This window comes from Pristiophorus japonicus, chromosome 10 (assembly GCF_044704955.1).
Source record: "Pristiophorus japonicus isolate sPriJap1 chromosome 10, sPriJap1.hap1, whole genome shotgun sequence".
In the NCBI taxonomy this organism is placed as follows: Eukaryota; Metazoa; Chordata; class Chondrichthyes; family Pristiophoridae; genus Pristiophorus; species Pristiophorus japonicus.
This window is the reverse complement of record NC_091986.1, coordinates 141,586,845-141,608,262: the sequence shown is the minus strand read 5'-3', so window position 1 is coordinate 141,608,262 and position 21,418 is coordinate 141,586,845. Positions and strand designations below refer to the sequence as shown.

Sequence of the window (21,418 nt, the reverse complement as noted above, 5' to 3'; positions counted from 1 at the left end):
TTAATTAATGACAGCGGCTGGAATTTTAACTTCGAGACAGATAGGGAGTGGCTGGGGGGAGTCGGTGGAAGGTGGGGGTTTGATTCCGGGAAACCCAGAACAGATTTCCCTCAAGCCCTGCTGAATTTAACAGTGGGACCTGATTAACATTTTGCTTCTCTGTTTCCCGCCCGCAGATAGCCAGACAGATGGATCCAGCAGGCAAGTGGAAAGGCATTTACCTCCTTGATCCAGTAATCCTCACTTTCCTTTAGCAGGCAGGTTCCCCGAAGCCTGGGAAAGCCGACCAGCCAGAGATACATTTAAAATGGAGCTTCAAAATGAGGCACGCAGCCTCATTATAATATTTACATTGGCAATCCGCCCCCTGATAAAACCGGAAGTGGGTGGGTTGGGGTCGGGATTCAGATTTTTAAACTCGTTAACCTCCTACCCGACCCCAACCCACCCGTTTTTTGGGGTTAAAATTCCCCCCAGCATGTCTGCATATCTCAGCTGCGCTATTAAAAGAAACACAACTTCAAACTAACCCGCAGCCCATCCGATTCCGCAATACAAGCCGAGAAATTTCTAACCTGAAGCAGTGTTTCCCAAGGTCAAATGGCTCTAGAGCAGCACTGAAGCCAGTTAGAAGTCATGGCCCTTGCTATTTACAATGGCCAATTTCCAGGACATACTTACCACCACTAGAGCAGGATAGCAAAGGAGATGAACCTACTTGAGGGTCTCCAGGTCAGCAAAGAAACTAAAGTTTAAAAAAAGTCAAAGCAAATTTAAAGATTGTTATTTTCTTGTATAAAACAGGGATTATTTTGAACAAAAAGTAGATCCACCAAATTTTCGTTTTCTTTTAATCATTAACTCAGAGGAGCATCTGGTACATGCACAATGAGCTGAGTGGCTTCCCCCTGTGCTGTAAATTCTATAATCATACTATCACTTACTGCACTAATGTGAAGGTTTCTAGTTCTCACACCAGCCATCCATATGCCTTCTCTGAATGAGAATGCCAAATTGTACAGCTTTGTTTTGTGGTTCTGTCCCAGTGGGAATTTGATTCAGTTACTCTCATTTCACATTGCCTCACAAAAAGCAAAGAATGGAAACTAATTGAGGCTGGATTCAAACTTGTACATCAGTGTCAATCCAGTGCATTATCTGGTCCCCCAAATGAAGATTTCATGTCAATCATAATTTACACAGTCCTTGTTTAATCACATAAAATAGCAACACGTTAGTAAACAAACCATATTTCACTTCAACGAGATGAACCATTCATATTTACAAGCATAAAGTGTCATTGTGTTTTCAATGTAAAAGCAAACGAAAGGCACCCAGGCCCTTCATCCTTTTCCAAACACAAAAATTATATAGCATCCACTGAAGTGAAAAGAAAGAAATATGTTTTAGTACTTTTATAATACAGTCTAGCTGCATCATAGCTTTCTAAATATCACATTATTGCTAATTTTGTGGCATAATTGGCTGAAATATCAACAGTCTATTTGTTTTGAAAATGTTCATTTTTTACAAATCTATGTTATGACTATAACAACTATGTGAATGTGGTTTTGTGTAATGTAGTGCTTTAGTGTTATACTGGTCCTCGTAACTTGTGGTTTGATTCATGCTAGCCACATAGTATTATCAGTCACATGGGGCCAATCAGGTTGGCACCCAAAAAAAACAAAGCTGATCTCATATCAGCTAGCTTATTCTGGAAATTAGCCTCCCTCTGCTGCCAGCCTTTATCCTTCCCTCTCCTGTCCTAACTCTACAGCTGCTCATGGCCTGGGCCACTCCATACGCAGATGTGCCAGACACAACAGTTTGACCACCTTCTCAGCCCACCAACAATGCCTTTTTTAAGTAAATTTTGTACTCATTATGCTCAGGGAAATCAGTGATGGGATCTGGAACACTTTTTTTTTCCATTTTTGCCAGTAAAAGATACTCAGTCTGCGCTTCACAAACAGTATCTTCAACATTAGAAGGCATTTCATACTGCAAGTGTGTAGATTTGTAAGTTTCTCACATCAGCCATTCTTACGGTTCTCTGAATAACATTGCAAATCTGTGCCAAACTGTATTTAGTTCTGTGCCATGAACCAATCCCTAGTAATAATTCAGCTGAGATTATCTCAGACTCATCACCCCTTTTTGTTGGAAATTTATACGCAAACAAAAAGTATAATGTAGGTTAAATGTAAATGTATTTCAAACCACGTTTTAAGACATACATGTCAGGATTATGTGACCAATAACACATTTATGAAAGAAGCATGATCTGAAAAACATTTGAAGGGCCACTAAAACAGAATGGCTTACATTAGAAAATATCCAAGCTGTGAGACATTTAAGAACAAAAGTTAATTGTTGTACCTCAACCAAAGAGCTTTGCTCAGTGTTACAAACAATCTGGTTGAAGTGTTTTGTGTAATTCAGTTGAGTTATTTTGTGCAGTTCAATGACTATAGATTTTACATTTTTTTAAGAACAGTGTTAACAGCTTGACGCTAAGTTTAAAGCTGTTGTATCTTTTGGGGGCCTAACTATAATTTAAATGCAATGCTTCCTATCTGACATGCTCTAACCCTGTGGGAACATTTATAAACCACAAAATTCATCACATCAAGCCACAGTTTCTATTGCGTGGGAAACTGGGTACCCATTTTTACTGCACAGTAGATTTTAAAACAAGTCAATTTTCTGAATCTGAATAAAGAAAAGTAAGGACTTGTAATAGGTTTGAGGAAACTAAATAAATGTTAACAATTAGGGATATTTTAACTTTCCACAATAAGTAGTTCACAAGGCAAATTGAGATATATTTGAAAACGTTCACAGTTAATTCCTTTAGCAACACTATCTGTACGTGTATTTTATTTCAAGTAAGCCTGAAATTAATGTGCATCTTAATCTAAATAGCATTTCAGTTTTGAAAATAAATTGCTGATATTTTCAGCACAGTATGAACAGGAGTTACTGAGCCAACATTCGATTCAACAACATAAAGAGCTTCATCTCATGTTTTTCTAGCAGCTGCACTCAGGGTAGCTCAGAGTTCAACCATTTATTGGCAGAATACTTTGCAAGTAAAACAAAACAATAGGACTTCTCTGGAATCCAGCAGTATCAAATTAAAAGGACCAGCCTGATTATAGTTTCTCAGTATACCGTGAAATGTAAATTTCCTACTTGCCCTCAAAACAGATTCCTTAAATCAAATTCATCACTATAATTAAAATAACATAAAACCTACATTTTATACTGTTCTCTTCGTGGAGAAAAAACAAAAAGAGGAGTTCTGTCAATATGTGTTTTCATCTTAAACAAATAGAGGCTGAACAATCCTATTACATAATCTATTTAGCCAATTAGAGACTTTAAATTTACAAATGCGATATTGTAACATTTAGTATCACTTTACCCCCTCTAAGTATTAGAGTTATAACACTAGCTATCTTACCAACGATAACTAATCACCATTACCACATTCAAAGCAGCATATCTGGTCATAACTTGTGCTGCTGCTGTTTTTTTTAGGTTACGAAACTTGCAGCAACCAAGAAGTACCTTATTGACTAAATCAAGGCAGCATTTCAAACATTAAACCCTTTTACATTCTTTTTATACCACTCAAATTATTTCAATGTGATTCAAAATTACTTTCAATGGAACTATCAGTTTTACACTTTGGAAGCACTGCAATGTCACCATGGGCTTGAAACTGATGGAGCCAGATATCACAATATTTACAGTATAGATATATACAGTATCCCATAACTATGACATTTGTATTGACCTCAATGATGTTCAAGAAAAAAAATTGAATGTATTTTCTGTTCTACCTTAATGTTCTCCAGTTTTTATATGGCAACTGTATTGCATTTCTAAATACTGTACAATGATTTAAAATAGAAGGCAGCTTCTCGGTCAAGTATGAATCCCAACTCTACTGAAAAGTGCAATTTAGTAGTGATGATGTTTGCAATGGGATATACAAAAGATGGCTAGCAATAATTTGTTGGAAGACACCTAATAAATATGCAACAAATATATCCTTTGCCCAGGCTGAAAAGGTTCAAATCGGTACCATCGATTAATAACTATATTATTAAGTGTAATGTAGTAAAAAGAAAATACTTTCATTCACTTTATAAGTGTTACCACCACCATTAGGTTCATCTCAGAATTCCTGTAATCTTTTCTAATAGTTTTATCCAAAAATAGTCGACTTTGGTCTAATTTTCAATGCGCTTTTTGGATCTCTCTGATCACCTGTTCCTCGAAGCGAGGGTGCAGTATGAATAATCTGTGTTTTAAACCTTATTCTATTGAGTTTCATCTTGTTAGACGCGATTTTCCGGCTGACTGCTTTTGCAGGCGCACCATCATAATAAGCCTCTTCTTCAGGAGCACTGGTCAGTTTGTGGGTCAGGTTGGCGGGAAGAACTTTTGATAATCTCCAACGGCCACTTCCATTCTGTAATGTGCTTTCAGAATCAGAGTTTCTAGATGCACCAATAAGACTCCTCAATTCTTCAGAAATCTCTTGGCCTAGATATTGCCACGCCTTCTTACCACTGTAGTCCCTAATATCGACATCAGCGTCATAGGCACCAGACAACAGTTTCACTACTTCTGTATGTCCATGCATGGCAGCCAAATGTAGAGGGGTGTAACCGCCACTAGATCGAATATTAATATTGATTGGAATGCCATGTTTTCCTGCATAATTAACAAGCATTGCTAATAATTCCGGTTTACCGTGTTTTGCTGCCCAATGAATGCATGTAAACCCCGTGACAAAATCTTTCCAAGCGATCAGACTGGGATCAGCTGCCAGCAATGCTTTGAGGCTATCCCATCTGCCTTCCGAAGCATGTATCATCCACTCATGTTCCAAGGGATCAAGCGCTACCGATCCAGTATCTTCATCGTCCAATTTTGAAGATGTCAAAGAGGAGGAGTCGCTATCGTTTCGACTCGATCCCGAATCTCCTTGCTTAACATTTGGGAAGGCGACAATAGGGTTATTGTAAACAACACTGCGTCTTAGCTGAGGTGAACTGCTAATCATTAGTTCTCTAAAGTTTTTCCTACTCGATCTGGGTGTACTTTCACTGTTCGGACCCGATGCATCGGTCGTGTTCTCAACTGTTGTTCCATCATCACAATGACTGCTTGTTCGATTTACCGCCAGGCTGCGCTGTAAACGCTTTCGGGAAGGTCTTCTGGTATTAATATCTGGGCTTGTCTTGACTTGAGTGGGTGAAAAGTTGCATTGCAATGCAAACGACATTTCACTGTCATTTTTCGATCTTATATCGTATTCTGTGGAGCTCACGTTTTCTAATTCCTTAGATTCTGGCGTCTGTTTTGCAGTGCTTTCAGACAAATTCCAGGTTACAGCACTCTTTGTGTAATTGCCAGGATTTGAGATGTTCGGCAAATTAAAGGCGTAGTCAAGCAGATCTGCACCATCTTTAGCACTTGGAACACCCTTGTTGGAGTCTTGATTTGGCAAGGCTTCGCCCAAATCAGTGATTAATTGACAGGATTCGGTCACCAATTTCGTTGCTTCGTTATGCTCGGTTTGGACTCGATTCCCCGTGTCTATGTTTATATTCGACAGTAGATTCTTATTTGATGAAGAAACATGTATTTTAAGAGAGTTGGCGCTGTTAGTAGGGGAGTGTCGCGCGATTCGCCCATCTGCTTGATCACTGTGCTGGTCCACGGATACAGTCTGATTGCTTTCAGTGCATTCTTCAAGACCCGAGTTGTCCAAACACCCATTGTCAACAACTGGGGTTGAAAGTACCAATTTAGACGCATCTGTCAATGCTTCTTTACCTGCATTTTGTTTTCGCAATTCTGCAGATGACCCGATACTGATTGCTCCACATTGCCTGTCACCATTTTCCACATCACCGCCACCATCATCATCTTTACTCCCATGCCCCCCACCATCAGTAGACGCTTCAGACCAGTTAATTTTACCCCGGTACTTCTTCTTTAAACAAATATACTTCACCCCGTCTTCTTGTACCACTAGTCCTACTTTGTTCACGAACTCTTTGAACAGTCCTCGAGCGTTTGCCCTCGTCTTGGGGTTGTTCAAAAAGACTGTAAAATGTTCCAGCAGCTCCACGCTCTCCACTTTCCCTCCTCTCTCCGACACAAACTGCCACACGGCGTTCAAACTAAATTCCGTTGCCATTACGATATTTTGTTTTTAGCAGAGTTTTTTCAACAGACGGGCTTGGCGGTGACGGCAACAACCTCGAAGAGACATAATTATACCCGCCTCTTTTTTTTACCAGCCCGTTTCCAAGCGCAGTGTACAGCCGCCGCTGTGTTACCTTGTACCAGCCTGTCAGAAACCGCCCCTCCCCCCTAGCAACCAGTCACTTCCGCTCCGCTGCTGGCTACCTGTCAATCAAGGGCCAACCAGAGTACAATAGGGGGACAGTAGCCGGAAAAGAAGTGCAACGACAAAATATTAGATAGGTGGACAGTTGTTAGTGTATTGTTTTGTTTCATCCGAGAAGAATAGCACGAGCAAGGTGGACTGTAATTTTGCGTGTTGGTTTATTTGTTATTACAGTTTGTGCTCGTCTCTCTGTATTCACCCCTTCAGTGTTTGGTAGAGCCCTGTATTGTGACTTGATTGCAGCTCGAGCGGAGCCATCCCGTTCCATTCCCAACCGCCACACTCCTCGCTCCAGCTTGCGCTCGGCTCAGCAATGGCTTCGGCAGACATCGCCCGGCAAATGGTGAGCAGCTTCTCTCTCACACTCCGGCTTTTTAATCCGTTTATTTCCAACACAGGCTCAGCGAAACATTTTAGTTTTACCAAGGCCACTGACTAGGAGTTGCCACTGGCCCTGGGGCCAGTCAGATGGCAAGTAGTGGACGTGTTGGGTTGGGTTTGTAACTTTTTGGGGGGGGGGGGGGGGTGGTGGTGATAAATGATTTGATTTTTGTTCGCGGTGCGGCTCCTGCTGTAAACGGACCAAGTTGTGCAAGAGTTTGAGTGACCGGCGCCCCATCAGAGCGCATTCCAGAGTCAAGGAGAGGAATTCGACCCAAGGGTGTAGCTCTGGAAGTTTTACAGACTCGTTCTAGTGAATCAAACTTTTGAGACTTTGAATTTGCACCCTTGCTCAGATTTCTTGTGCAATTTTAGAAGAGATTTCCTCCCGTGCGAGTACTGAAATGAAGTGTTTGGGGAAATAAATCGCCCATTAACTAAGCAGTAGACAAGCTTCCTGATAAGTGACCGGAATGTTTCCGACAATTCCTGTCTGAGGCGGTGGTGATATTCGTGTGGAATGTGGCACTGGGAGGGCGGGGGTTAGGGTTCGTCTCCACTGCCCTGGTTGGATACTATAGTAAGCCATACATTAGGGTTCCCACCTCTTGATCGGTCTTTTAGCAAAATGTTTCAGGTTTACTTTCAGCATCTCCATGTCCACTGTCTGGAACGAAACACATCTCTTGAAGTAAAGCAACATTGTAATTCTATTGTTTCAGTCAATGCGGTTTGTTTCACAACTTCAGTTGTTCACCGTTTTTCATCATCATCACAGGTAGTCCCTCGAAATCGAGGAAGACTTGCTTCCACTCTAAAAGTGAGTTCTCAGGTGACTGAACAGTCCAATACGGGAATTACAGTCTTTGTCACAGGTGGGACAGACAGTGGTTGAAGGAAAGGGTGGGTGGGGTGTCTGGTTTGCCGCACGTACCTTCCTCTGTCTGCGCTTGACCACCTTCTATGTGTAGTCTATGTGTCGGCCATTGCTTGGGAGTTCAGTGCTGCTTGCATTCGCAAAGCAAGATCTTGCCCTGACCCATAGTTAGGCGAGTTGCTCATGTGCAGATTACATTTTAAACCTTTTGTCAGTGTCTATGCCATTCACAAGATAATTACAGACGAGGAACATGTTCTTGTGATACGCCCAGTGCATATAGATTCCCAGGTAGCTTTATCCAGAATAGAGTCATAACCAAGAGGAAAGCACCGGTTGAGGAAAGGGAGCCAGGTAGCAGGGCTTTAGGCGAGGTTGAGAAGGACGTCCTGCAGATACTGGTCCTGTCCAACAGGTATGATGTACTCACTAGCTGTCAGAACAAGGAGAAAGACTGCAGGAAGGACGGCCACAATGCAGACCAAGGCACCATGGCTCAGAAGGCTGTCCAAGTTGTGGGGCGGAGAGGGGTGTGTGTGTGTAGGACAGCAGAATAGAAATGTGGTAGTGATAGGGGACTATAATTAGCGGGTTAGATAGTGTCCTCTGTAGCTAAGAATGCGAATCCTGAAGGGTGTGTTGCCTATCTGGTGCCAGGTTAAGGATTATCTCATGGCAGCTGGAAAGGAACTTGGAAAGAGAGAGAGTGCATCCAGTTTTGGTGGTCCATGCTGGAATAAACGATACAGGGAGGAGGTCCTGCTGAAAGAGTATCGGGAGTTGGGCTCTAAATAAAAAAAGTAGGATTTCGAGGGTAATAATCGCTGGATTATTGCCCACGTCACGTGCAAATTGGCATAGAAGCAGACAGATCAGGAGAATTAACACGTGGCTAAAGGGTTGGTGTGGTAAAGAGGGGTTCCTTTTCATGGGACACTGGTGTCAGTTCTGGGCCAGGAAGTAGCTATGCCAATGTGCACCACCTGAACCGGGATGGGACCCGTGTCCTCGAGGAAAGAAAGAAAGATTTGCATTTATATAGCGTCTTTCACGACCACCGAACATTTCAGAGGGCTTTACAGCCAATGAAGTACTTTTGGAGTGTATTCACTGTTATAATGTGGGAAAAGCGGCAGCCAACTTGCACGCAGCAAACTCCCACAAACAGCAATGTGATAATGACCAGATAATCTGTTTATGTTGATTTGAGGGATAAATTTTGGCCAGGACACTGGGGATAACTCCCCTGCTCTTTGAATTTGTGCCATGTGATCTTTTACAACCACCTGAGAGGGCAGACAGGGTCTTGGTTTAACGTCTCATCCGAAAGACTGTCGGTGCAGCACTCCCTCAGCAGTGCACTAGTGTGTCAGTCTAGATTTATGTTAAGATAAATAGGGTGGTGGTAAAGCCTTTCAACGAGTAAGTTGGGGTTAGGGATCTACAATAAATGTTGCCAGCCTAAAATATAAATAAAATAGGAAAAGAAAGCATAGGAAAGAATAAAGAAAGGGAGGACATTGATGGCAAGGGATTAAATCAAGTTATAGCACAGGAGTCTAAAAAGATGGTTAAACATAAAGTGAGAGGAAATCCTATTAAGAATTAAACTGTACAGCAATGCACAGTGTCCGTAATACAACAGGGGAGCTGGAGTAAATTCTGCGTTGCGAGGAACCAGACATAGGGATTACTGATTCATGGCTACAGAAAAATCAGTACTGGGAATTAAACATTGTAGGGTGCATCATATTTGGAAAAGATAGAGAGGAAAAAAAGGGGAGGTGGAGTAGCTGTACTTATTAGGGGTAACATAATAGCTGCATCATTTTTTTCTACTGCCATCAGCAAGACAAAAATATAATCCATATGGATAGAGGAAAAAAGATAATAAAGAATCAATTACACTCATCAGTGTAGTCTACAGACCACCTAATAGTGGAAGGGAGGTGGAGGAAGAAATATGCAGACAAATAAGGGAAATGAATAATAAACATAGAATACCCTGATGTTAATTGGAAAGAAAAGGTAGATAAAAAGGATAAGGGAATGGAGTTCCTACAATGTGTACAGAATTCCATTCTAACCCAATATGTAAAAAGCCCAACAACAGAGGATTTGCTATTGGATCGAGTAATGGGGAACGAACCAGAGCAGGATAAGAGAAGTAAAAGTAGGGGAACATCTAGGCAATAGTGACTATAATATAATACGCTTTAAGGTGGTAATTGAGAAGGACATGAGTATGACAAAAACCAGGGTAATAGATTGGAGAAAAGATGATTTGTGAGGGGCTGTGAATAGAACTTGGGAAAATAAAACAGGCAACAATATTGGCAAAAAACGATGTAGAACAGTGTTCAACAGAGTGCAGGAACAATATATTCCACCAAAAGGAAAGAATAAACGAAACACTAATGAGACTCCACGGATGAATAAATCCATAAGGGAACAATTGAGGGTAAGGAAAGAGACATACATTAAGTACACGATGAGGGCGATTATGAAAAGATTAGGAGAGAAGTCAAAAAAACAATTAGGAAGGCAAAGAGGAAATATGAAATTAAATTATACAAGAAACATAAAACAAATAGATAGCAGTTAACGGGTATGATATAATTGGCATCACGGAGACATGGCTCCAGGGTGACCAAGGCTGGGAACGCAACATCCAAGGGTATTCAGCATTTAGGAAGGATAGACAGAGAGGAACAGGAGGTGGGGTGGCGTTGCTGGTTAAAGAGGAAATTAATGCAATAGTAAGGAGGGACATTAGCCTGGATGATGTGGAATCGGTATGGGTGGAGCTGTGGAATTCCAAAGGGCAGAAAACACTAGTGGGAGTTGTGTACAGACCACTAAACAGTAGTAGTGAGGTTGGGGACAGCATCAAACAAGAAATTAGGGATGTGTGCAATAAAGGTACAGCAGTTATCATGGGCGACTTTAATCTACATATTGATTGGGCTAACCAAACTGGTAACAATGCAGTGGAGGAGGATTTCCTGGAGTGTATTCGGGATGGTTTTCTATACCAATATGTTAAGGAACCAACGAGAGAGCTGGCCATCCTAGACTGGGTGATGTGTAATGAGAAGGGACTAATTAGCAATCTTGTTGTGCGAGACCCCTTGGGGAAGAGTGACCATAATATGGTAGAATTCTTTATTAAGATGGAGAGTGACACAGTTAATTTGGAAACTAGGGTCCTGAACTTAAGGAAAGGTAACTTTGATGGTATGAGTCGTGAATTGGCTAGAATAGACTGGCGAGTGATACTAAAAGGGTTGATGGTGGATAAGCAATGGCAAACATTTACAGATCACATGGATGAACTTCAGCAATTGTACATCCCTGTCTGTAGTAAAAATAAAACGGGGAAGGTGGCTCAACCATGGCTAACCAGGGAAATCAAGGATAGCGAGAAAGCCAAGGAAGAGGCATATAATTTGGCTGGAAAAAGCAACAAACCTGAGGACTGGGAGAAATTTAGAATTCAACAGAGGAAGACTAAGGGTTTAATTAAGAGGGGGAAAATAGAGTACGAAAGGAAGCTTGCAGGGAACATAAAAACTGACTGCAAAAGCTTCTATAGATATGTGAAAAGAAAAAGATTAGTGAAAACAAAAGTAGGTCCCTTGCAGTCAGATTCAGGTGAATTTATAATGGGGAACAAAGAAATGGCGGACCAGTTAAACAAGTACTTTGGTTCTGTCTTCACGAAGGAAGACACAAATAACCTACCAAATGTACTAGGGGACAGTCGATCTAGTGAGAAGGAGGAACTGAAGGATATCCTTATTAGGCGGGAAATTGATGGGATTGAAGGCTGATAAATCCCCGGGGCCTGATAGTCTGCATCCCAGAGTACTTTAAGAAAGTGGCCCTAGAAATAGTGGATGCATTGGTGATCATTTTACAACAGTCTATTGACTCTGGATCAGTTCCTATGGACTGGAGGGTAGGTAATGTAACACCACTTTTTAAAAAAGGAGGGAGAGAGAAAACGGGTAATTATTGACCGGTTAGCCTGACATCAGTAGTGGGGAAAATATTGGAATCAATCATTAAAGACGAAATAGCAGCGTATTTGGACAGCAATGACAGGATTTGACCAAGTCAGCATGGATTTATGAAAGGGAAATCATGCTTGATGAATCTTCTGGAATTTTTTGAGGATGTAACTAGCAGAGTGGACAAGGGAGAACCAGTGGACGTGGTGTATTTGGACTTTCAAAAGACTTTTGACAAGGTCCCGCACAAGAGATTGGTGTGCAAAATCAAAGCACATGGTATTGGGGGTAATGTACTGAAATGGATAGAGAACTGTTTGGCAGACAGGAAGCAGAGAGTCGGGATAAACGGGTCCTTTTCAGAATGGCAGGCAGTGACGAGTGGAGTACCGCAGGGCTCAGTGCTGGGACCTTACCTCTTTACAATATACATTAACGATTTAGATGAAGAAATTGAGTGTAATATCTCCAATTTTGCGGATGACATTAAACTAGGTGGCGGTGTGAGCTGCGAGGAGGATGCTAAAAGACTGCAGGGTGACTTGGACAGGTTAGGTGAGTGGGCAAATGCATGGCAGATGCAGTATAATGTGGATAAATGTGAGGTTATCCATTTTGGGGGCAAAAACACGAAGGCAGAATATTATCTGGATGGCGGCAGATTAGGAAAAGGGGAGGTGCAACGAAATCTGGGTGTCATGGTTCATCAGTCACTGAAAGTGGGCATGCAGGTGCAGCAGGCGGTGAAGAAGGCAAATGGTATGTTGGCTTTCATAGCTAGGTGATTTGAGTATAGGAGCAGGGAGGTCTTGCTGCAGTTGTACAGGGCCTTAGTGAGGCCTCACCTGGAATATTGTGTTCAGTTTTGGTCTCCTAATCTGAGGAAGGACGTTCTTGCTATTGAGGGAGTGCAGCGAAGGTTCACCAGACTTATTCCAGGGATGGCTGGGCTGTCATATGAGGAGAGACTGGATCAACTGGGCCTTTATTCACTGGCGTTTAGAAGGATGAGAGGAGATCTCATAGAAACGTATAAGATTCTGACGGGACTGGACAGGTTAGATGCGGGAAGAATGTTCCCGATGTTGGGGAAGTCCAGAACCAGGGAACATAGTCTTGGGATAAGGGGTAGGACATTTAGGACTAAGGTAAGGAGAAACTTCTTCACTCAGAGAGTTGTTAACCTATGGAATTCCCTGCTGCAGAGAGTTGTTGATTCCAGTTCATTGGATATATTCAAGAGGGAGTTAGATATGGCCCTTATGCTATGGGGATCAAGGGGTATGGAGAGAAAGCAGGAAAGGGGTACTGAGGGAATGATCAGCCATGATCTTATTGAATGATGGTGCAGGCTCGAAGGGCTGAATGGCCTACTGCTGCACCTATTTTCTATGTTTCTATGTCTGTTAAAATAGTAAAATATTTTACAGGCACATCCATTTAAAAAAAAAGGTGGTTGGGATGGGAATAGGGCCATTAAAGGATAGACAGAATACTACAGGTAACGATAGCGAGATGGCAGAAATATTAAAAAATTTATTATTTTGCTTCAATATTTACCAGCGAGATGGAACAGGTAGACATTGGATGATGTGACTAGTAATGAGATAAGTACATTTAAAATAAAGAGGGGATATATTAAATAAACAAATTCCTGGTGCGGATGGATTGCATCCACACATTTTAAAAGAATTTAGGGAAGAGATAGCGGAGGTCTTACTGCACATATATTTAATAACTCATTAGAAAAAGGTGTAGTGCCGGAGGACAGGTGGATAACTAACGTAATATCTATATTTTAAGAAGGGAGATAGAACATGTTCAGAAAATTATAGACCAGTCAACTTAACATCCGTGGTAGGAAAAAAAAATTGAATTCCTACTACTGGATGAACAGGCTGGGTCTCTTTTCTCTTGCAAAAAGAAGGCTGAGGCGAGACCTAATAGAGGTCTTTAAAATTATGAAAGGTTTTGATAGACTGGATACAGAGAGAATGTTCCCACTTGTGGGGAAGAGCTAAACTAGAGGCAATTAATATAAGATAGTCACCAATAAATCCAACAGGGAATTCAGAAGAAAATTCTTTACCCAAAGAGTGGTGCAAATGTGGAACTCGCTACTACAGGGAGTGGTTGAAGTGAATAGTATAGATGCATTTAAGGGGAGGCAAGACAAGCATATGAGGGAGAAGGGAATAGATGGTTATGTGGATAGATTTAGATGAGGAAAGACTGGAGGATGCTCGAGTGGAGCATAAACACCCGCATGGACTTGGGCTGAATGGCCTGTTTCTGTGCCGTATATCCTATGTAGTCTTATTTATGTCCTAATTAATCAAATTGTTGTGGTTTTCTTCAGTTTGGCAATTGTTTAAATTACCAAAGTAATTACTGTGCTAGATTATAACATAAAAAAAATTTGGCTGTCCTGATTAGTCAATTGATCAAGCAGTGAGTCACTGAATCAAACAGGTCCTTGATTTAATCCACGTTTTGTGCTGAATTGGCTCAGCTTGGACAGTGTTACAATTTAGAAAAATGGGCCAAGGCTCCGATCCTGTATGCAGTTGTGGATCTTGTTGAAATTGTATTTATGTGAATACAGTGAGGGGAGGATTGGGCTCTGCTTTGCCCCACATCCCAATTGAATTGCCTGTTGATAGCCACTCATCAAGCTTGCATGAAAAAGGGTGCCAGCAGAACTTCATCTCAGCCAGGGGTAAGGAGAGGGGATAATTTGGTGAAAAAGGGGAAAAAATCTTATGAATTGTGATACATAATGGGTGTTGGGGAGTGACTGCAAGACATGAGATATTTCAGATGACATACAATTATGAGCGCAGCTTGCAAGGTCTATAACTATTGTCTAATCCTGAAAATCTCACATCTTTATTTAAAAATGCCTTTGTGCCTTTGTAGTAAAGGCTGCCATATTCTGTATTCTTTTTTGGAGAGTGGCAGATGTCATGGACAGTACTCCATGTAGTGTAGCATAATGACATCCAGGCTGAAGTGACAAACTTGCAAAAATGACATTATGATCAAGTGATCTGTAGTTGATTTATTAAAGGGGATGTAATGTCTGGGTAGAGGAATTTTTCTTTCCCACAGTACTTGAGCTTTTCAAAATTATTTAAAGTGGCTTGACATATCTAACCATTAGCATATTGACCATCATGTTAGACCAAAGTTATGATAATTGCATCTGATGGAGCTGCACCTTGATGCTCCAGGATTATATCTGTCAGTTATGTTCCTGGAGCAACTTGGAGGCAAAGAAACTTGATGTGATTATTCTTAGTTTATGTGATAAACATTAGGCTTTTGTAAATGTCACAGTAGACATTTTCTTTTTAAAAACATATTTGCTTATGGTGGTTTGGAAGATATGCTGCTGTCTAACATGTAACATACAGTATGAGGGTCATTGATTTACATTAAGTTATAGTATTTTATACAAAATATATTGTGTGCAAGTTTTTACATTCTGCAGGAGCAGATACTAGTGCAGAATACTATTTTGTATACAGTTAAAATAAAATTTTATATTTGTGTCAGATTGCTGGGGAACATTGTGTTTATATTGATGAATGTTTGAGTCATTGTGCAGGAAGTACGGGCACAGTTTAAATGAAATAATGCAAGTTTGTGAGTGAGGTGTAATCTGACAGGTGCAGGGGAAAGTTCAGATTGAGAGCTGTGAAGGTTTTAAAACATTCGGGAGGAAGGAGCAGTGAGTTTGGGTTCAATGATGAGGATCAATGAAAGTTGGGGCTACTGAATTTTGTGTTGAGCATGAAGGAGGTTGACAGGGGACACTTGTATAATTTCTCTTTTTAGTGCCCTAAAAAACTGTCCCCCCCCAAAAAAAAGGGCACTGGAAAACATTTTTATTTTGGAGTGTGACCTCCCCTTGTAGGGGGCATTTGTTTAAAGTGCACAACTAAAATAGTTGAAGGAGGTTGAGAGGATGGTGGCAGAGGAATGGAGGAAATGCATATGTGCACTGGTGAGAGAAATTACAGTATTGGGAGAATTGGCTGAATTTCAGGGTGAGATTTTGGGTGGGTTTGATAGGAGTCGGAGAAGTGAGGTAGTGTTTCTGGGTGTGGGGGGATGTCGCAAGGTGTGCATGTACTGGTAGTGATGGTCTGATTAATGGGAATAATGTATGGGAATGTGAGGGGGCACATTACAGGGTGTGGGAGAGTGGTCCCAAGATGTAGTAGAAGTGCCAGTGAGGTTATGAGATTTAGGATTGCTGAGGTTTCATAATGTGGGAGTACTGAAGAGGAGGTTGTTGAATATGGTAGCACAGGGCCTATCGTGGGGAAGGTGAGCTGAGTATGAGAAGGGGTGTCCAGGGTATAAGAGTGGGAGGATAGTCCTGAGATATTGGAGGGAGGCAATGGTGCTTGGAAGCCGTGGAAAGGGGCTGTGATGTTGCACGAAATTTCATCGTAATTTGCATCACTCATCTAATGTGCTAGCATTACAAATAAACACATACATAACATTATGAGCGGCCTTGATATAGTGGATAGAAAGGGCCCATTTCCCTTAGCAGAGGGGTCAACAACCAGGGGGCATAAATTTACAGTAATTGGTAGAAGGTTTAAAGGGCATTTGAGGGGAAATTTCTTCATGCAGAGGGTTGTGGGGGTCTGGAACTCACTACCTGAAAGGGTGATAGAGGCAGAAACCCTCACCACATTTAAAAAGTACTTGAAGTGCTGTAACCTGCAGGGTTATTGACCTGGGGCTGGAAAGTGGGATTAGGCTGGATAACCTCTTGTTGGCCGGCACGGACACGATGGGCTGAAATGGTCTCCTTCCGTGCTGTAAACTTCTATGATTCTATAATTTACTGCTACACCCCAGCTTACCACTTTGAGCTTGGAATATTATGCCACTACTCCCAAAGCCCAGAACCCCTCATCCAGCATTCTGATACTGTGACACTCTTCTGGTTTCTCCCAAACTCCAGGAAAAGTAAAGGAAATGAATACGTATCTAAAGTCCAAGAGTGATTAAAAGGTGTGACAGTGACAAAAAGCGTGCACACAAATGACTTCTCCCCTTTCCTTTCGGAAGCAGCATGGTAAAATGTATTGTATACTCGGCTGTCTCCATCTCCTCTAGCATTTCTGCTTTGACCTCAACACTCTTTAAGGCTTCGCCCCATATCCACCTCAGCTGTCACCAGCTTCTCTTTTGGAAAGTAATCTGTGAGCTGGATGTAAAAAGTCTGCAAAGGGATCTAGACCAGTTAAGTGATTGGGCAAGAAGGTTGCAGGTGGAGTATAATGTGGGGAAGTGTGAAATTATCCACTTTGTTAGGAAGAATGGGAAAGCAGAATACTTATTAAAAGATGAGCGACTAGTAAATGTTAGTATTCAGAGGGATTTGAGGGACATTGTACACAAATCACAGAAAGTTAACATGCAGATACAGCAAGCAATTGGGAAGAGAAATGATATGTTATCCTTTTATACTCCAGCCCCCTTGCAATAAAGAGTTAAGGAAGTCTTTCTGAAATTTTATATAGGGCATTGGTGAGACCACACCTGGAGTACTGTGTAGAGTTTTGGTCTCCTTACCAAAGGAAGGATATACTTGCCTTGGAGGGGGTACAACAAAAGTTCACAAGGACTGTCCTGTGAGGAAAGATGGAGTAGAATGTGCCTATATTCTCTGGAGTTTAGAAAACTGAGACATGATCTCATTGAAAAGTATAACATTCTTAGAGGGCGTGACAGGGTCGATGCTGGGAGGCTGTATTCTCTGACGGGAGAGTCTAGAACTGGATAAAGGGTAAGCCATTTAGGACTGAGATGAGGAGAAATTTCGTCACTCAGCAGGTTATGAATCTTTGGAATTTTCTACCCCAGAGAGCTGTGGATGCTCTGCGTATATTCAAGACTGAGGTTTTTGGGCACTAAGGAGATCAAGGGATAGGGCGGGAAAGTGGAGTTGATGTAGAAGTTCAGGCATAATCTTATTGAACGGCCAAGCAGGTGTGAGGAGCTGTGGCCTACGTCGGCTCCTAGTTCTTGCGTTCTTATGTTCTTCATGAGACCCACCACCCATTTGCTTGACTTCCTTCCTGATTCAATTCCTGACCACTCAACTAGCCCTTCTTGGCCCAGTGTTTGATATCATCAACTGCTCTCTCCTTGGGCACTCATTCCCTTCTTCTGTCCCTCCCTTTATCATATCTGTAATCACCCTGGTCCTTTTTTAAAAACCCTAACCTCAACCATTCCATCTTCTCCCCATCTCTCTAATTCTGGAATGTGCATCACCACGCACGTATGTCCACCATTCCTTGCTTGAATCCCTTTTTGTCTGCTTCCGTCTTGCCTTCTACCCTACATAAACTCCAATTCATTTAGAACGCCACTGACCACAATTGGTCAATCATTATTTTAGTGCCCAGGAGAATGTCAAGTAACATTCATTTCTTTGTAAGTAGTCTTAGAATCAGACTTGGCAGATGAAGATTTGCAGTTCCTCACATTTGCTTATAGATTAGCGTTTCCTGATTCTGCTCCTATTTGTACATTTCTGTATGCCCCTGTTGCAGCATTACTGCTTTATTTATATATGGCAATAAATGACAGTTTAGAAAGTTGAAAGTCATAAAAGCAGCATACTGGAAGATAGCAAATGTAGTTCTAATATTCAAAAAAGTCGAAGTACAGCTCTCTGATTACAGGTGGGTTAGCTCAACATGAAGTAAGGATGCTGGTAATGGGCTGGGGGAAAGTCTATGATTGAAAATCATACAAGGGCAGGCTTCATGGGGCTGAAAGCAGGGGATGTATGTGCTGTTGCACAAGAGGCTTTAAGGCCCTGAATTACAGATTAGGCAGGTGTGATGGGATAATTGTAAGTCAACAAAACAGAAGGAAGCCAATGAATATTGTTTAGCTTGGACAATACTTGCAGAACTAGAGGACACAAGTATGACATTCAGAAGTCTTGAGCAAAGTTAGATATTGGAATGTTTCCACTCCCCCCCCCCCCCCCCTGCCAGCCACCACACCACCACAGGATAGTGGATATGTGTAACAGATTCCCAAAGAACATGTCTGATTTTCACTTTTTTAAATGGGGCTGTTGATCCCTGTGGCGAAGAGGGATTGAGGATTATAGATCTATTACAACATTGCTTGAGTTTGTCAGGGTAGGCAAGCTAAGGAACTTGGTGTTCTTTGAAGTAAGGATGTCGGTAATGGGCTGGGGGGAAAGCTATGATAGAAAATCATAGAAGGGGAGGCTTCATGGGGTTGAATGACCTTTCTTGCTTTGTATCTAATTGTACATATTCTTTGTAATATTGCTTCTGGTGATAGATACTTGTACACTATTCCATTACTGTGAATGTTAGTAAATCAGTTGGAAGCTATGAGAATGCTTTAATTGTTGACTAGCGATTGGATGTACTATTCTTTTTTGCAGAATGAAAGTGTCCGCCCACTTTCCTTGTCAGGCCATGTTGGATTTGACAGTTTACCAGATCAACTAGTCAACAAATCTACCTCCCAGGGATTTTGCTTTAATATTCTTTGTGTTGGTAAGTACGTAATCATTTTGTATTGCAACTCTAGTTGGTTAAAGGGTGTTTAAATCAGAGATTCGATTGGGCAGGTACAGAGATAGTTTTTCCTGTGGTGGGGGAATCCAGAAGAAAGAAGCATAATATTATCAGAGCAAGGTAATTTATGAGCAAAATTAAGAAGCAATTTTTCACACGAGGGTTATGGAACTCTCTTTCGCCCAACAGACTGTGGTTGCTGAGTCAATGAAATTTTCAAGACTGAGCGATCGGTAAGGGTATGGGATAAGGAGTTGATAGGCAGATCAGTAATGATGTAATTGAATTATGGAAGAGGCTTGAAGGACTTTTTTTTTTTCGCGCGCTCCCTCCCCTCTCCCATGCGCGCGCCCTCCCCTCTCCCATGCGCGCGCCCTCTCTCCGTCGCTCCCTCCCTCCCTCCCTCCCTCGCTCGCGCGCCCACGTGCGCCATCTCTCCCTCCCTCCCTCCCTCCTTCCCTCTCTCGCCCGCGCGCGCCCTCTCTCTTTCCCTCCCTCCCTCTCTCGCCCGCGCGCGCCCTCCCTCCCTCTCTCGCGCACGCGCGCGCCCTCTCTCCCTCTCTCCCTCTCTCGCGCGCGCCATCTCTCCCTCCCTCCCTCCCCCTCTCTCGCGCAGCATCTGTGGAGAGAGAAACAGAGATAATGCTTCAGGTCAATGACCTTTCTCATCTGTGTAAGGTGACCTTGAGGCTAGGAACACAACATTGCTGGCATCGTGAGGGAAAACATTAGCTGTGATCCCTACAAGTGCACCTATGAACACTAACTGACAGATTCAAACTTGGGTTTGATGCCCCTTGATGGAATATTCTGTTTATTCACAAGGCTCCATGGAAGGAATGCCCACTTGGGTGAGGTACTTGAGGAATGCCAGCAGTTGTTAACTACATGCCTGCAAGAATACTGCTGGACTCCATGGACTTGACTCTAGCGTATTTTACTACTTTTCCTTTATATACTATCGAGTTTTTAAAAAAAAAACTAATTTTATTCATTTTTCTCCCCTGTTTGGTCCTGATTCCTCTTTCTCTCTTTTCCTCCTTCCTTGTCTTCCACCCTACTTCCAATGTCTTGTTACTTCTGCAGTTTCTCCCAACTACTTGCTTGCCATCTCCAATCGTATCCTGTCCTTCAAGCTCATCTTTTTAATTAGACCCAGCTGCCTGGGTCCCTACTCCTCAACCAGTTACCGGAAACTATCTGCTTCTATCTGTCACATCCTGTCATAATTTTAAATACTTATATCAAATCACCCTGTGATCTCTATTCTAACAGCTACAATTTTTCAAGTTTTTCTTTGCATTTATACTTCTTCTGAGTGAAACTGAGCTGTACCCTCTCTTGCCTCAACATCCTTCCTGTAGTTTGGAGCTCAAAACTGCACACTATTTCAACTGCGATCTTACTAAGTGTTAATATAGATTGACCATTACATCTTGACTTGCATATTCTATATCTCTTGCCATAAAAGCCAGTACTGCATTAGATTTTTTTTAATGACCTAACTACTTGAGGTTTCATAAAAGGATACAGCACAGAAGGAGGCAATTTGGCCCATTGTGTCTGTGCTGGCTCTTTGGTAGACCTATCCAAATAGTCCCTGTGGATAGGAAGGTAGCAAATCACTAAAAATTAACATGCTATTCAAGAAATGAGGGCGAGAGAAAACTGGGAACGATAGACTAGTTAGTCTGACATCAGTAGTAGGGAAAATGCTAGAATCTATTATCAGTAACCGAGCACTTAGCAAATCATGTGATTGGGAAGCATCAATTTGGATTTATGAAAGGGGAATCGTGTTTGACAAATATTAGTTTTTTGTGGTTGTAACTAGTAGGGTAAATAAGGGGGAAACAGCGGATGTAGTGTATTTGGATTTTCAGAAAGCATTCGATAAGATGCCACACAAAAGGTTATTACACAAAATGGTATTAGAGGTAATATGGGAGTCTGGATTGAGGATTGATTAACTGACCGAAAACAGAGGAATAAACATGTCATTTTTTACATGGTGAGAGATTCGGAAATGTTTGTATTCAGAGGAATTTGGGTGTCCTTGTAAACAAATCACTGGAAGTTAACATGCAGGTACAGCAAGCAACTAGGA

The 21,418-nt window shown here is 41.8% G+C and overlaps 2 protein-coding genes across 3 annotated transcripts in view; one reads left to right on the top strand and one right to left on the bottom strand.

Moving 5' to 3' along the window:
* Nucleotides 1–1,236: 1,236 nt before the first annotated feature.
* On the bottom strand, nt 1,237–6,365 carry sowahca (sosondowah ankyrin repeat domain family Ca). Its single transcript, XM_070892132.1, has one exon. It carries the CDS (start codon nt 6,224–6,226, stop codon nt 4,220–4,222), a length of 2,007 nt encoding a protein of 668 aa, XP_070748233.1. The 5' UTR covers nt 6,227–6,365; the 3' UTR covers nt 1,237–4,219.
* Nucleotides 6,366–6,506: 141 nt separating this feature from the next.
* Nucleotides 6,507–21,418, top strand: part of septin10 (septin 10) — a 130,567-nt gene continuing 115,655 nt past the window's right edge. For both annotated transcript variants that reach the window (XM_070892133.1, XM_070892134.1), the window contains exons 1-2: nt 6,507–6,782; nt 19,176–19,290. In XM_070892133.1, coding sequence (XP_070748234.1) covers nt 6,753–6,782; nt 19,176–19,290 — 145 coding nt within the window. In that variant the 5' untranslated portion in view covers nt 6,507–6,752. The remainder of the gene's footprint in view (nt 6,783–19,175; nt 19,291–21,418) is intronic.

Excerpts from the sequence above, each read along its gene's own strand:
- sowahca (XM_070892132.1), bottom strand. The coding sequence starts at position 6,226 with ATGGCAACGGAATTTAGTTTGAACGCCGTGTGGCAGTTTGTGTCGGAG.